General features: G+C 38.0%; 4 protein-coding genes across 5 annotated transcripts; 1 reads left to right on the forward strand and 3 right to left on the reverse strand.

The window, feature by feature from the left end:
- Positions 1–102: 102 nt before the first annotated feature.
- Positions 103–1,648, forward strand: LOC117759930 (guanine nucleotide-binding protein G(I)/G(S)/G(O) subunit gamma-5). Its single transcript, XM_034582458.1, has 3 exons — positions 103–298; positions 460–599; positions 1,367–1,648. Exons 1-2 carry the CDS (start codon positions 218–220, stop codon positions 583–585), a joined length of 207 nt encoding a protein of 68 aa, XP_034438349.1. The 5' UTR covers positions 103–217; the 3' UTR covers positions 586–599; positions 1,367–1,648.
- Positions 1,135–6,324, reverse strand: rpf1 (ribosome production factor 1 homolog). Its single transcript, XM_034582448.1, has 9 exons — positions 5,997–6,324; positions 4,985–5,041; positions 4,792–4,872; positions 4,604–4,699; positions 3,437–3,590; positions 3,165–3,247; positions 2,691–2,872; positions 2,430–2,556; positions 1,135–2,156 (listed from the first exon to the last, which is right to left on the reverse strand). The coding sequence occupies exons 1-9, from the start codon at positions 6,243–6,245 to the stop codon at positions 2,115–2,117; spliced, it is 1,071 nt and encodes a 356-aa protein (XP_034438339.1). The 5' UTR covers positions 6,246–6,324; the 3' UTR covers positions 1,135–2,114.
- Positions 6,325–7,694: 1,370 nt separating this feature from the next.
- On the reverse strand, positions 7,695–10,730 carry LOC117759927 (deoxyribonuclease-2-alpha-like). Its single transcript, XM_034582454.1, has 7 exons — positions 10,596–10,730; positions 9,567–9,664; positions 9,307–9,469; positions 9,152–9,236; positions 8,895–9,053; positions 8,622–8,813; positions 7,695–8,074 (listed from the first exon to the last, which is right to left on the reverse strand). The coding sequence occupies exons 1-7, from the start codon at positions 10,611–10,613 to the stop codon at positions 7,746–7,748; spliced, it is 1,044 nt and encodes a 347-aa protein (XP_034438345.1). The 5' UTR covers positions 10,614–10,730; the 3' UTR covers positions 7,695–7,745.
- Positions 10,731–11,415: 685 nt separating this feature from the next.
- LOC117759921 (deoxyribonuclease-2-alpha-like) lies at positions 11,416–14,896 on the reverse strand. 2 transcript variants are annotated; one of them, XM_034582445.1, is made up of 7 exons: positions 14,746–14,896; positions 13,735–13,832; positions 13,475–13,637; positions 13,320–13,404; positions 13,063–13,221; positions 12,790–12,981; positions 11,416–12,237 (listed from the first exon to the last, which is right to left on the reverse strand). In XM_034582445.1, the coding sequence occupies exons 1-7, from the start codon at positions 14,761–14,763 to the stop codon at positions 11,867–11,869; spliced, it is 1,086 nt and encodes a 361-aa protein (XP_034438336.1). In that variant the 5' UTR covers positions 14,764–14,896; the 3' UTR covers positions 11,416–11,866. The 2 variants fall into 2 exon arrangements, with proteins under 2 accessions (XP_034438336.1, XP_034438337.1); XM_034582446.1 differs by lacking the exon at positions 13,735–13,832 and having other exon boundaries at positions 14,746–14,839.
- Between the last annotated feature and the right edge of the window lie 110 nt (positions 14,897–15,006).

Consider the following 15,006-nt stretch of genomic DNA (forward strand, 5'->3'; position numbering starts at 1 on the left):
AAAGTAATAGAGAGAAATAGAAAAGATGGCCAATAAGTGTGTACAAGCGATTTTCGTGTGATATAATAAAGTGTTTGGATTCCCGGGCCATGAAGGCAGCACTGGCGGACCCTCCTTTAAAGAAAACCGGAAGCTGTTGGTAGAGGAAGGAAGCTGCCTCCAAACAACCACTAGTTATAAAAGTTCAACATTTGTGTCACCAAAGTTTGTCTCGACAATGTCCGGATCATCCAACATCGTAGCGATGAGGAAAATCGTCCAGCAGCTGCGTCTTGAAGCCGGAATCCACAGAGTCAAGGTAACGGCGGAGCTCGGTACTTTCTGGGCGTGTGTTGTTCCCCCAGCTCGGTAGAAGTTCCTCTGGTTGTTGGAGGAGGAATCGCTCAGTGGATCTGGGAACACTGTGTTTGTTAGCCACATGCTAACTAAGCTAACCCCTTGGGGGGGTGTCCTCCACAGGTGTCCCAGGCCGCCTCCGACCTGCAGCAGTTCTGCCTGCAGAACGCCCAGCAGGACCCTCTGCTCACCGGCATGTCCTCCAGCAACAACCCGTTCAGACCACAGAAAGTCTGCTCCTTCCTATAGCAGCCTCCGCCTCTGTGAGTGACCACCAACCACATCTGCACGGCCTCTGGTGTAGCTCTGCCAGAGGTGGAGGAATTCAATCCAGAGCCACTGTATTGTCCCCAGAGGGTAATTCCAAGGCACAGAGAGCAAGTCAGGACAACCAGAGACAGAAAACAACAATGACATCAATGCAGTATACTAACATTGTAAAGTAAGAGTAGTGTATATGACTGGAGAAGTGAAAGCTGAATGTAAGAATTTAGATAAATACCTGAATGATTAAAGTGATCAAAGTGCATTGAGCTGAGTAATACAGACATAAATTATGTACAGTTAAAGGGATAGTTCACCCAAAAATGAAGATTCACTCATTATCTACTCACCACTATGCCGATGGAGGGGTGGGTGAAGTGTTGGTGTTTTAAAAAAACAAATCCAACTTTTACTGTCATTACTTTTTTTGCAAATTGGAATCTGATTTTGTAGACATGTCACTTCAATTTCAAAGTAGCAACACAGTAAAAAGATATTCGACATAACAAAACACAGACGTAGTTGAGATGCTTGTTTATCAGATATTTATTGCAGCATTCTTGATCCCATTTTACATCCAATCTGTTGTACATGGAAATACATAAGAATAACTTAAAGGATTTAACAGATACAATTTTTTTTACAGATTTCGGCTCTGAAGTTGGATTAATTTCTCTAGAGTGCAATGCAGAAGGCCACAAACATAACATGTCCGTGTGTCATACACTATATAGCTTTCATCACTAATGCACTTCCACCTCTGCAGGTTTTGGACATTGTGGTGCCTTGTGGAACTGAGCTGCAGGATCCTGCATCATGGACTGGAATCGTCTCAGGAGTTATAGGAAATTTCGGGACAAACGACTAACTTAAGAATTTTTTTTTTTTAACTCTTGCCTTTGTAAAATCTGATACAGAAACATTTCCAGGTGCTTAGGGGGCACGATAGATGTCTTAACCTACTTGCTTTACATTAACTAGCCCATATCATCACACTGTGCCTTTTGAATTGTACATGTTTTTCCATTCATGATTGATTTTGAGAAAAAAAAAAAAATCAATGATATTTCCATAGTTGAAAGTTTTATTAAAAGTATACACATATTTAGAAATATGTTCCATGTGTTTTTTGTATTTTACTTGAAACTCCTGTTACTGTTACACTGTGGCCACTTACATACAGCTTGTGAAGACAAACTTCATAGGAATTGAACACAACATAACTTCCACATAAACATGCCGGTCAGAGGTTTCAGATTGATGGAGCGTCTGCGTCTCCTCCTTGGTGTCCGACAGCAGACCGGGTGAAAGTCCTCGCCGTTCTTGTCTCACATTTAATTTCCAAAAGTCTTTGCAGATGCACCTTTAGAGAAATCGTTGTTCAGGGAAACTTGTGACGCAATCACAGGTACGGCTGGTTTTCCTCAAAGCATCTGGGGCATCCGCTATAAAGTCAATTTGTGTAAATCCACAAACAGCTGCAATATCTTAATAACCGAATCCATCTCATGTGCTCAAAGCTGGAACTTCCGTCTGCAGGCATCCATCTCATGACGCTGGAAACAAAAGTAAACATTTTTTAAGCTCTTTTTTTGGACAAGAAAAGCCTGAGTGCTATACAGTTGGTTAAGTACATTGGAATAATCAATGGATGACTAAGCAATTATCTCCATGTATGCAAAACTAGGCAAACACGACTAAAGTTCCACTGGGTTTACCATCTACAATATGTTGAAGAATAAAACTAAGTGTTCCTCTGACATCACTGCTTCCACCTCTATAGCTCTTCTGGTGTCTCCAAATAAAAGTTGAAGTGCTGAGAGACTGACCTTCAGGACCCACTCGTACTCCCCAAACTTGGAGTCAAAGGTGCCTTTCTGTAGAGAGCGCAGTTTGAGGGTGAAGCGTGGTCCCAGCTCCTGAATGCCAACTTTCTTCTCATTCTTGAAGATGTACCTTCACAGACGCAAAGAATCATTGATTTAACCTTTCAAATTTAAGACAAATTATTTTCAAAAGGTCCAAAATGAAGCTCGTATGAGAGGAGCAAATGTCCAGCTCAACTCAGACTTCACATTCTAAACATTCACCTGTGGAATCTGAAAAAGATGAAGTCTCTCTGGTTGTGGAAGGTGGCCGCCTGTCGTCCTATAAACTGGGGGTCTTGAGGAAAGAGAGCAGCGAACAGCCGGCCGATGCTGTGCCCGAGGCGCGTGGAGAAGTTGTTGAGGATCACCTCTGGTGAGTGTTCTGTGGGATCTTTACCTCGTCTCTGCACAGAGAAAATCATTTCATGATGCCAGGATTACACAGCCAAGACTGAGCCTGAACTGAACATGCTTTTAAAATCAAAAAATTGTCTCAGGAAAAACAATGGTGTTGATTTTTGCTCCATCAAATTTTGTATAGTTGCAAACAAATCTTTAAATCCAGAAGCTTAAAATCTAATGAAACTACAACAGCTTTTCCTCAGGGGCAGTTTTTTTAACTTAACTTTATTATATTTTCAACTTAATAAAATCAGAGAATCTAACAATGAAAAGAGGCTGGATGTATGTACTCACCTTTATCTCCTTCCGAAGTCGAACACTGCTGACCTTGAAGTGTGCAGTCGGCCCGTCAGGAAGGTGACAGAGAACCAAACCGTCTAAAAGTTGCGGTTAAGAAAGACGACCTTCAGAAAGTCTGAAAACCTAAAGCTCACTTCAGTAAAAGTACCAAAAATAGAACTCTTGCTTTGTATCCAAACCACAGTATTATAATAAAGATTAGATAATGTAAAACAGTATAGAACATATCCTCCTCTCCTATTACAGCTGCCTTTCAGTTAGGATACTTGGCATTTTGCGATCCTCGTTGATGACCATGAGGTAGGTGAAGTTCCTGGCGATGCACTGTGGAATGACCCTCTTCAGGGCCAAACCTCGTCTGTAGTACACGTGGGCGTTGGGGATCACCGTGGCCAGCTGCTCGCAAAACCTCACCGTCCTCTGCAAGACACACATCAGCATGTTTAACACAAAAGTGTCTGAAAAGGACAAGATAGAAACTTTACCCTGAATAGCTAACAGCTGCCAATTTTCCACCTCAGGGCAATCTAATAAAATACATATCAGTATAAAAAAAAGAGAAGAGAGTAATTATATTTAGCCCACACAGGGTCAAGAGTGATCACACATTGTCAACTATGTCAAACTTTAAAGGTTCAGTGTGTAGAGCTTAGTGACATCTAGTGGTGAAGTTACATGTTACAGCTGAACACCCCGCAACTCACCCTACTCTTCCAAACATGAAAAAGACCTGTCAGTTGTCATAAAAACTCAAAAAGGTGTTTAGTTTGTCCAGTCTGGGCTACTGTAAAAAACATGGCGGCCTCCGTAGAGAGGACCTGCTCCCGATGTAAATATAAAGTATTTAAATATACACAGCTCATTCTAGGGTAAAGAAAACATCAATTCGTACAATTTAGATGAAACACTAGTGAAAACATCACTAAGATTATTTTATATTCAATTTCTGCCAAAAGATCCCTTTCACCTAAATCTTACACACTGAAGCTTTAAGTACAGCAGCTAAGAATCGTCATATTGTTGATCACTGAAAGTGGATGATACAATTCTTGAAAATAAAGCAATGAAATGGATAGTTTTGTCAATTTCAACTTGTGACAATAGTCACACTTTGTAGACGTATAAAAAGAAGACACTAGAATTGCACATACCTCCGCCAACAACAGTCCCCTTAAATTCAAATTTCACACACTAGACTTTTCATCTAAATCTCTGCATCATTTCTTGTGAAATTCTCTCAATGTTAAAGAAAGTGAAAAAAATCCAAATAAAGATCACTTCATGGATTCCGTGCCAAAAGTGAATGGGTTCTTCCTGAACCCCATTTAAGCTGTTTACACAGTGTGTCATTTAAAAAAGGTCAAGAGGAATTTCTTCAGGTGCACGTTTACCAATAACTGTCCTCAGTGATATGATGTAAAAAGGCCACTCACCCCTCTGGGTCTGTCTGATGTTGTGATGAGCACTTTGGGGTTTGTGAGCCCGTTGAAATAAGCTGAAAACTCATCAGTTCCTTCGTCAAAGGCAACCTGACGATGAGAGAAAAACACAACCACATAAATTCGTGCGCATTCATCACAAATACAACCTGTGATCATTTGAACAAGGTCTTGGTCTGCACCTCTTCATCCTCTGGGTCAACTGTTGTCTCGTCGTACACCCGCTGGTTCTCTATGGTCTTTGGGACCTCTTTGGGTGGTGCCTACGTGAGGGACAGAACAAATTCAAGAATAAATGCAATCGTCTTATTTTATTGTAAAAAATTATCGACTGATATTTGCAACATTTGGGACAAAACCGGAAAAACAACTCACCTTGTCACCGAGAGCTTCCCTCTCTTTTTTCTTCTTTTTCTTCAGCTGCAGCTTTTGCTAAAATACAAAAACAACTCAATGAGGAGACTTCTAACTTGTATTAACTGCTGAATTGACAGGTGATACATTTTTCTGCTGAAAATCAAGTTTCTGTTTCTATAAATCTACTTTTCAGGTTCCTATTTAGAGAAGCAGGTGGTTTCTGGGTAATTAAATTTCCATGTATCATAGAGATGTTCAGACACAATTATCTGTAATGCCTCCGATGCTGCCGAAAAATGCCGGGTCGGGCCTCGGCTGGTAGCAAATCTATGTACCAATGCGATACCACGTCTTTAAAGTATATTACTTACATCCAAATATAACAGCAATTTTTCTTTTCCCAGAAACCACCGGTTCACCGCCTCAAAACAACAAACCAGGGTTCTCAACTACAACAATAGCACTGTACTGTAACAGCTCTTTAAAAAGGAAGTCATTGTTGTGTATTCCTTAATGTTGTGTCGTTTTTTCAGTTATGACCGTCAAACTCGACAATATAAGTTCTCTAGCATTTATTCTGTACAACTTTACTCCTACTGTATCTCCTGTCAGGTGGAATAGGTCAGGCTAAACATTACAACCGCACTCAGGATAACACAGTCATATTGAAGATTACGATTTCACACGTGCATTTCGTGGAAACATTGGTATTTTGCATGTGTCTGACCCTGCACTGATCAACAACATAAAGAACTAGTAATGCGATGCCACTTTAGATGAGTAACAGTATCTCAGCAATGACTCAAAAAGCCAAAGGCCAAAATTTCCGGAGGTGACCAATCTTAAATCATGGATCTTTAAGCAACTTGATCTGTTGTGATCACTCAAAATGATGTTAGTTCTTATGTTGAGGATGAACAAATTGTTAACATAAACGTGGAGCTGGAACAGAGCCTGAGAACATGTCTCTGTGACGACATAGTTCAAACGTGACCTGAACCGCCTGACCTCCATGTGGTTTTCTCTTTACCTTCTTCTTCTCCAGCTTTATCTTCATGAACATGAGGTGTCTCCTCTGTTTGTTCTTGATTTCAGACACACTGAAGTTCGGGGGAAAGGCTCCCTCACTGTTCTCCATCTTCTTCTCGTCCTCCTCTTCCTCCACCTTCCTCTCCGCTCCACTTCCTTCTCCATTTCCACTCCTCTTCTTCTTCGGTGTCTTATTCTTCCTCTTCTTCCCGGTGTTGACCTGACTAACTGGGACCTCTGTGACGTCCATCTCGTGCCGGCGGTCTCTCTTATTTAGCTTTTTCTGTTTTCACGTGTGCTACTGCTGGCTGTCCGCTCGTGGCTTCACTTCCGGGGGACACGAGGTGATCGACTTGTGGTGGTCGGGGGAAGATACGGTGACACCTGGTGGTGAGGAGGAGAAACAACAGTCAACAAGCAATTTAATTACTGCATTTAAGTACATTTTAATGTTTATGTTCTTTACTTTAGTAGATTTTTACAATGCATTGTGTTACATGCTCACTGTTTTCTTTCTCTATATCTCTAAAAGTAATCAATAACGAGAGGGGAACCTGAAATGAACTTGGAAGAAGCCGAGACTGAACCATATGTAATAGACCTTTGCATTGGGGAATAGGCTATACTTGTCAAATACTTTTAGTTTAAATATTATATTCAAACTCACTTACTTTTACCGAAGTAGAAACGTTAATATGGTACTTAATTTTCTTGAGTACATTGTTGTCTATTTGTTTGTACTATTACTTAAGTAAAACGTTTGACTACTTTTTAAAAAATGTTTACCACAATATCATGCTGGATGTGCATGCCTCTGAAATACATGCATATCATTTAAATTTCCAGCTTCATGTATTTTACTTGTGACTTTAGAGGAAGGTTGTTGCAAACAGGAGGCCACATTATCACAGAGACTCAGAGCTCTGCATTTCTGTGAAGCCACTTCCTTCTCCGACAAGATTACAAATCGTCAATCATCAACTGGTTGTGTGCAACACCAGTTCCTGTTTCATAAATAGTCAAAATAATAGGAAACATCTCAATGAAATGTATACAACCCATGCAGTGTAACTATTATTTCAATTTTTATTTAAATGATTATTATTTAACTTGTAATTTTTAAATTTCCTGATTATATGAAGCACAAAAGCAAAACACATGGTACACTCAAAAATAAAATACAACCAAAAAAAGGCTGAATGATTTGAAGTTGAAATAAAATTTAAAAAAGTTTAAAAGAAATAAAATACATAAAAAAAGATGACAAAATTTCTACTTCAGGTTTATCTAACCTTGCAGCCAAAGGTCCCCCGAAAAAGGGAAAATTTAAAACAATGTGTATTTTTTCACCGTCTAATCACAGGTTTTTTTTATGTCTTGAGCTTTATGTAATGATAAGAAAATATAAATTATAGGCAATAAAGATATATATGTTAAAATAAAGGTAATCAAGCTATTAAAACACATTATTTCTTCTTAAACTTCTTCAAACATGATTTAAAATAAAAGCCATGCAGTCTTTGATTTGTAGAAATAAACCACACAGAAAATAAAAGACAGAGTTGATCATACACTAAAACAAACTTGGGTATAACTTCTAAAAATGTATACAGTACAACAAAACAAATTTCTGGATAAGTCACTTCAGTTTCCTGACGAAAAAAAAAAAGTATTCCATAATATTCCATAAAAGAATTTCATAGGGTTGTGCCATTAAAGCTCTCTTTGCTGAGCACGTGCACGTTCATGGTTAACATGGCTCTGTCTCTTTAATCAGTGAAGAGAAAGCGGCAGAGACATCAGCATCATTGATGCATATGGCTCCTCCACCTCTGCCATTCTGACTCATCTCCCTGTTCATGTCGGCGATGCAGGTCCAGCCACCGTCAGGCGTCACGCTCCACTTGGAGTGATCGACAGTGTCGGTGAAGGGCAGTGTGCCGGGAAGTTGTATCTTCTTCACATTGTACACATGGTGAGGGATGCTGCAGTTAGAAGGCAGGGGGCGACGCATCTTTCCCCAGCTCTTGACGTACAGATGCTTCTTCACAGAGTTTACAATAAGGCCAGAGTAAATATCTGTGAAAGTAGTGAAAACAAAGTGGAACACATAAACCATGAAAAAGAGAAGTGCACAACATTTTAGAAAAACATTTCACAAGTAAAGTAACACAACTTGGATATATACACTGAAAAAATAATGTTTTTGGATCAACTCAAAAATTACTTCAAATGGTAAAACAAATGAATTAAAGGTAGTTATATTAATACATTTGCTAAATTCACTTTGAAAAAACTTTTTATGGTTTAAGTCTATTTTGTCAATTTAGTTTTATTCTATTTCACTTAGTCCGCAACAGTACGTGGCCACCGTGACTTGGGGAGATGATAATACTCCTTTTAGAAAAGACATCTCAGATTTGGTGATGGTCTCCCTGATGAATCCCCTGAGAATCGATACTTCTGTCTCCAGAAAAAATGTAGTTTAAAAAGTAATTTTTAAAGTTGGAAGCAATTTTTTTTTTCAGTGTACAGGGTCACATGTTTTCTTAGTGAGAGCAAGTGTTTCCTATTTGTCAAGTTCATCATCAACCTAATTTGAACTTTTTAGACTGAAAACACTTACCATCCCCAAATCGTGAGTATTTTGCAAAGCTGGTGAACCTCTGTCCTTTCACCGACGTCAGCGTCATTATTCTAAACCAGGGCGTCCTCTTTGGGTAGCAGGTTCTCAGTGCCACACAGCGCAGCTCAGTTGGAAAGGTTTTGGTTATTCTAGAGTCGTATGAATAAGCGTGGATGTATTTGAGCTGCAGTCCTGAGAATTTAGATACAAGATGTTATTGTTCAATGGGATTGTCTCCCCTTTTTAGCAAATTATTAAATGGCATTAACCTACCTATTTGTTTGAATGTAGCATAGGAGTAAGTGACACATATAAATGTTTGAGCATTAGCGTTTCCACTTTGAGGCCAGAAGTCTTTACTGCGATATGTTGGAAATTGTGGTGTGCTGTGTGAGAGCCAGACTCCAGTTCGTTCGCCCAACATTACGACTCCTTCAGGTCGTAGAACAGAAGAAACAGAAACACAGCTTTGTTATATTTGGATGTTTTTTGGCTTTGAAAGCAATACAGTGAAAGATTGCAGCTCCCACCTTTACTGTGTCCAAATGATGCAGGAGCTGGCTTTTTTGGTTTCGGAGGCTGATCGTTATAGAGCAGATATCCAAATCCTTCCGTCTAAAAAAAAAACAATGACACTGTTAGGACTTGTGACTGCAGGCTGTCATGCCAGAGAGACACGTGTTACCTTTTGGTCGTAGAAGTCGAGAAGAGGTTTCAGGGTGTGGGCCAGGGTGCCAGAGTTGCTGTTGATATTCTCTCTGCTGCGTGTCCAACCATTGCTGCTCTCATCCATGTACAGATATGACTGACCACCGTCGTTCATGTTGGGCAACTTGTATAAGATGTACCTAATGGCACAGAGAGAAATGCATTTTTGTCATGCGTCCAGCTGATACTGAGAATAGGTGAAAATATAAACTGCCACAATTTGAAGTTTCCACCAACCAGTCGACCTCGTTTCCATCGTCATTCCTGCAACTCACGTCTGATTCGCAGGCTTGAAAAAAGATCCCAGTGCTAAAGAGGAATCTTATCACTGTTTTCTGAAACAGTCAAACAAAGTCCAGAAGTTACAATGTCAGATAAATTAGCTGTCTCTGTGATATAGGGTTTTTTATATCAGTGAATCTTTTTATCGTAACTTTGGCCCTATATGCTAATTACAGTAAAAGATGCATCAGATCATCACAGTCCAACTGAGAAATTTAAATTTAATTTGTGTTTTGATGACTACTGGAGAAAACATGTGTAGAGCTGTAGACAAACACAAAAGCTTATTATATATTATATATTTAAACCTAAATTATCTTCAATAAAATCCATGATTAGATTAGATGCCTCAAAAATAAAATCTTGATTTAGGGTCCACTCTTCTACCCTGGATCTTTGGACTGCTTTTACATCCCTTCTTAAAACAATATTTGTAAAAATGTATATTGTTGGGGTGATCTATTTAATTTGATTTAATAACTTTAAAAAAAATCTTCATTGTTATCTAATTTCATTTTTTGTTCTATTATTTCATCTTCTTTCTGGTTGAATTTTTGTTTATTTTACTTATGTATATTCATATTTTTAAATTTAATTTTCATTCTGAAGCATTTTGTCTTATCATTGGGCTGCAAGAGTTCTGCATTTCCTGGACTGTTCAACCTATAGTGCAACTAAACCAGCTCCATTAGTCTTTTTTAACATTATTCAAAATAACAGTCAACATCTCTTTGTAAAAATCAACACAGTGCAACAAACTATAAACTCAGTTTACTCCATTATCTAAAACATATCAATCGCATTCTGTAGTTATTTAAAAACTGCAGAACACAGTAGTTTTACAGTTCAGTATTCAAGTATGAATGTGTGAATTTCAGTTTGTCTTTTAGTGCCTCTGTAAGACAGAAGAGACACAACATTAAACCATACACAACCTCAACCAACACCTGAGTCAAGTTTAAAACATATAAACACTTTACTTACATATCTCATCATCTCCATGTCTGCTTTGTGAAGATGCTTTAATCAAATGTCCTCGTTACATGAAACAGAAACCTTCAATGAGCTTACTTGTTCCTGATTCACAAGCTTCACTGCAGATGAATCATTGATTGTTTGCCTAAACTTGGTAACGGCTCAGGAGGATGCAGTGTGTATTGTGATGCTGTCAAGAGGGAGGTGCTGCACCATAGAAACGCAAAGATCTCAAACTAGCATTTTAAAAACAATAAAACAAATATATACGTATACAAGTCTTTTGTTTTTCTAGTGGCAGCAGCACCAACCCTGTGCTGGATGTGCATGCCTCTGAAATACATGCATATGATTTAAGTTTCCAGCTTCATGTATTTTACTTGTGACTTTAGAGGAAGGTTGTCGCAAACAGGAGGCCACATTATCACAGAGACTCAGAGCTCTGCATTTCTGTGAAGCCACTTCCTTCTCCGACAAGATTACAAATCGTCAATCATCAACTGGTTGTGTGCAACACCAGTTCCTGTTTCATAAATAGTCAAAATAACAGGAAACATCTCAATAAAATGAATACAACCCATGCAGTGTAACTATTATTAAAATTTTTATTAAAATGATGATTATTTAACTTGTATTTCTTTGAATTTCCTGATTATATGAAGCACAAAAGCAGTACAGTAAAATATAGTACAACCAAAATGAAAACAAACACAACAACCAAGAAAAGGCTCAATAAAAATTTGGTCTGAATGATTTGAAGTTTAACTAAAATTTGAAAACAGACATATTCTAAATATAACATAACAAAACGAAATACACGTAAATATTGTTTAAAAGTAATAAAATACATAAAAAAATATGACAACATTTCTTCTTCAGGTTTATCTAACCTTGCAGCCAAAGGTCCCCAGAAAAAGGGAAAATTTAAAACAACGTGTATTTTTTCACCGTCTAATCACAGGTTTTTTTTTATGTCTTGAGCTTTATGTAATGATTAGAAAATATAAAGATAATATATGTTAAAATAAAGGTAAGCAAGCTATTAAAACACATTATTTCTTCTTAAACTTCTTAAAACATGATTTAAAATAATAGCCATGCAGTCTTTGATTTGTAGAAATGAACCACACAGAAAATAAAAGACAGAGTTGATCATACACTAAAACAAACTTGGGTATAACTTCTAAAAATGTATACAGTACAACAAAACAAATTTCTGGATAAGTCACTTCAGTTTCCTGACTTAAAAAAAAATAAATTCTGAGGGTTGTTGCTTAAAGCTATCTTTGCGGAGCACGTGCACGTTTACGGTTACATGGCTCTGTCTCTTTAATCAGTGAATAGAAAGCTTTGCCGATCACAGCATCATTGATGCATATGGCTCCTCCACCTCTGCGCATCTGAGTCATATGCCTGTTCATGTCGGCGATGCAGGTCCAGCCACCGTCAGGCGTCACGCTCCACTTGGAGTGATCGACAGTGTCGGTCCAGGAAAGCGTGCTGGAAAGTTGTACCTTCTTCACATTGTACACATGGTGAGGGATGCTGCAGTTAGAAGGCAGGTGGTTATACTTCTTTCCCTTGATCTTTCCCCAGCTCTTGACGTACAGATCCTTCTTCACAGAGTTTACAATAAGGCCAGAGTAAATATCTGTGAAAGTAGTGAAAACAAAGCGGAACACATAAACCATGAAAAAGAGAAGTGCACAACATTTTAGAAAAACATTTCACAAGTACATAAAAAAAACACAACTTGGATATATACACTGAAAAAAGAAAGTTTTTGGACCAACTCAAACATTACTTCAAATGGTAAAACAAATAAATAAAAGGATGTTATATTAATACATTTACTAAATTCACTTTGAAAAACCTTTTTATGGTTCAAGTCTATTTTGTCAATTTAGTTTTATTCTATTTCACTTAGTCCGCAACAGTACGTGGCCACCGTGACTTGGGGAGATGATAATACTCCATTGAGAAAAGACATCTCAGATTTGGTGATGGTCTCCCTGATGAATCCCCTGAGAATCGATACTTCCGTCTCCAGAAAAAATGTAATGTAAAAAGTAATTTTTAATGTTGGTAGCAATAATTTTTTTCAGTGTACAGGGTCACATGTTTTCTTAGTGAGAGCAAGTGTTTCCTATTTGTCAAGTTCATCATCAACCTAATTTGAACTTTTTAGACTGAAAACACTCACCATCCCCAAATCGTTTGTATTTTGCAAAGCTCCTGAACCTCTGTCCTTTCACCGACGTCAGCGTCATTATTCTAAACCAGGGCGTCCTCTTTGGGTAGCAGGTTCTCAGTGCCACACAGCGCAGCTCAGTTGGAAACGTTGTGGTTATTCTAGAGTCGTATGAATAAGCGTGGATGTATTTGAGCTGCAGTCCTGAGAATTTAGATACAAGATGTTATTGTTCAATGGGATTGTCTCCCCTTTTTAGCAAATTAACAAATGGCATTAACCTACCTATTTGTTTGAATGTAGCATAGGAGTAAGTGACACATATAAATGTTTGAGCATTAGCGTTTCCACTTTGAGGCCAGAAGTCTTTACTGCGATATGTTGGAAATTGTGGTGTGCTGTGTGAGAGCCAGACTCCAGTTTGTCTGTCCAACATTACGACTCCTTCAGGTTGTAAAACAGAAGAAACAGAAACACAGCTTTGTTATATTGGGATGTTTTTGGGCTTTGAAAGCAATACAGTGAAAGATTGCAGCTCCCACCTTTACTGTGTCCAAATGATGCAGGAGCTGGCTTTTTTGGTTTCGGAGGCTGATCGTTATAGAGCAGATATCCAAATCCTTCCGTCTAAAAAAAAAACAATGACACTGTTAGGACTTGTGACTGCAGGCTGTCATGCCAGAGAGACACGTGTTACCTTTTGGTCGTAGAAGTCGAGAAGAGGTTTCAGGGTGTGGGCCAGGGTGCCAGAGTTGCTGTTGATATTCTCTCTGCTGCGTGTCCAACCATTGCTGCTCTCATCCATGTACAGATATGACTGACCACCGTCGTTCATGTTGGGCAACTTGTATAAGATGTACCTAATGGCACAGAGAGAAATGCATTTTTGTCATGCGTCCAGCTGATACTGAGAATAGGTGAAAATATAAACTGCCACAATTCGAAGTTTCCACCAACCAGTCGACCTCTTTTCCATCGTCATTCCTGCAACTCACGTCTGATTCGCAGGCTTGAAAAAAGATCCCAGTGCTAAAGAGGAATCTTATCACTGTTTTCTGAAACAGTCAAACAAAGTCCGGAAGTTACAATGTCAGATAAATTAGCTGTCTCTGTGATATAGGGTTTTTTATATCAGTGAATCTTTGTATCGTAACTTTGGCCCTATATGCTAATTACAGTAAAAGATGCATCAGATCATCACAGTCCAACTGAGAAATTTAAATTTAATTTGTGTTTTGATGACTACTGGAGAAAACATGTGTATAGCTGGAGACAAAACAAAAGCTTATTATATATTATATATTGAAACCTAAATTATCTACAATAAAATCCATTATTAGATTAGATGCCTCAAAAATAAAATCTTGATTTAGGGTCCACTCTTCTACCCTGGATTTTTGGACTGCTTTTAAATCCCTTCTTAAAACAATATTTGTAAAAATGTATATTGTTGGGGTGATCTATTTAATTTGATTTAATAACTTTAAAAAAAATCTTAATTGTTATCTAATTTCATTTTTTGTTCTATTATTTCATCTTCTTTCTGGTTGAATTTTTGTTTATTTTACTTATGTATATTCATATTTTTAAATTTAATTTTCATTCTGAAGCATTTTGTCTTATCATTGGGCTGCAAGAGATCTGCATTTCCTGGACTGTTCAACCTATAGTGCAACTAAACCAGCTCCATTAGTTTTTTTTAACATTATTCAAAATAACAGTCAACATCTCTTTGTAAAAATCAACACAGTGCAACAAACTATAAACTCAGTTTACTCCATTATCTAAAACATATCAAGCGCATTCTGTAGTTATTTAAAAACTGCAGAACACAGTAGTTTTACAGTTCAGTATTCAAGTATGAATGTGTGAATTTCAGTTTGTCTTTTAGTGCCTCTGTAAGACAGAAGAGACACAACCTCAACCAACACCTGAGTCAAGTTTAAAACATATAAATACTTTACTTACATATCTCATCATCTCCATGTCTGCTTTGTGAAGATGCTTTAATCAAATGTCCTTGTTACATGAAACAGAAACCTTCAATGACCTTACTTGTTCCTGATTCACAAGCGTCACTGCAGATGAGTCGTTGATTTTCTGCCTAAACTTGGTAATATACCCTATGGGCTCAGGAGGATGCAGTGTGTATTGTGATGTTAACAAGAGGGAGGTGCTGCACCAAAGAAACACAAAGATCTCAACCTAGCCTTTTAAAAACAATAAAAC

Source organism: Hippoglossus hippoglossus, chromosome 4 (genome assembly GCF_009819705.1).
Source record: "Hippoglossus hippoglossus isolate fHipHip1 chromosome 4, fHipHip1.pri, whole genome shotgun sequence".
NCBI classification, from domain to species: Eukaryota; Metazoa; Chordata; class Actinopteri; order Pleuronectiformes; family Pleuronectidae; genus Hippoglossus; species Hippoglossus hippoglossus.

Coding starts and splice junctions, on each gene's coding strand:
- rpf1 (XM_034582448.1), bottom strand. CDS start 6,245: ATGGACGTCACAGAGGTCCCAGTTAGTCAGGTCAACACCGGGAAGAAG. Junction 3,591..4,603: donor CATCAGACAGACCCAGAGGG/GTGAGTGGCCTT, acceptor TGTGTCTTGCAG/AGGACGGTGAGGTTTTGCGA. Junction 2,157..2,429: donor AGTACGAGTGGGTCCTGAAG/GTCAGTCTCTCA, acceptor TTTTGTTTCCAG/CGTCATGAGATGGATGCCTG.
- LOC117759921 (XM_034582445.1), bottom strand. Junction 13,405..13,474: donor TCGACTTCTACGACCAAAAG/GTAACACGTGTC, acceptor TTTTTTTTTTAG/ACGGAAGGATTTGGATATCT. Junction 13,222..13,319: donor ATCATTTGGACACAGTAAAG/GTGGGAGCTGCA, acceptor TACAACCTGAAG/GAGTCGTAATGTTGGACAGA.
- LOC117759927 (XM_034582454.1), bottom strand. Junction 9,237..9,306: donor TCGACTTCTACGACCAAAAG/GTAACACGTGTC, acceptor TTTTTTTTTTAG/ACGGAAGGATTTGGATATCT. Junction 8,814..8,894: donor TGCTACATTCAAACAAATAG/GTAGGTTAATGC, acceptor CTAAATTCTCAG/GACTGCAGCTCAAATACATC.
- LOC117759930 (XM_034582458.1), top strand. CDS start 218: ATGTCCGGATCATCCAACATCGTAGCGATGAGGAAAATCGTCCAGCAG. Junction 299..459: donor CCGGAATCCACAGAGTCAAG/GTAACGGCGGAG, acceptor TGTCCTCCACAG/GTGTCCCAGGCCGCCTCCGA.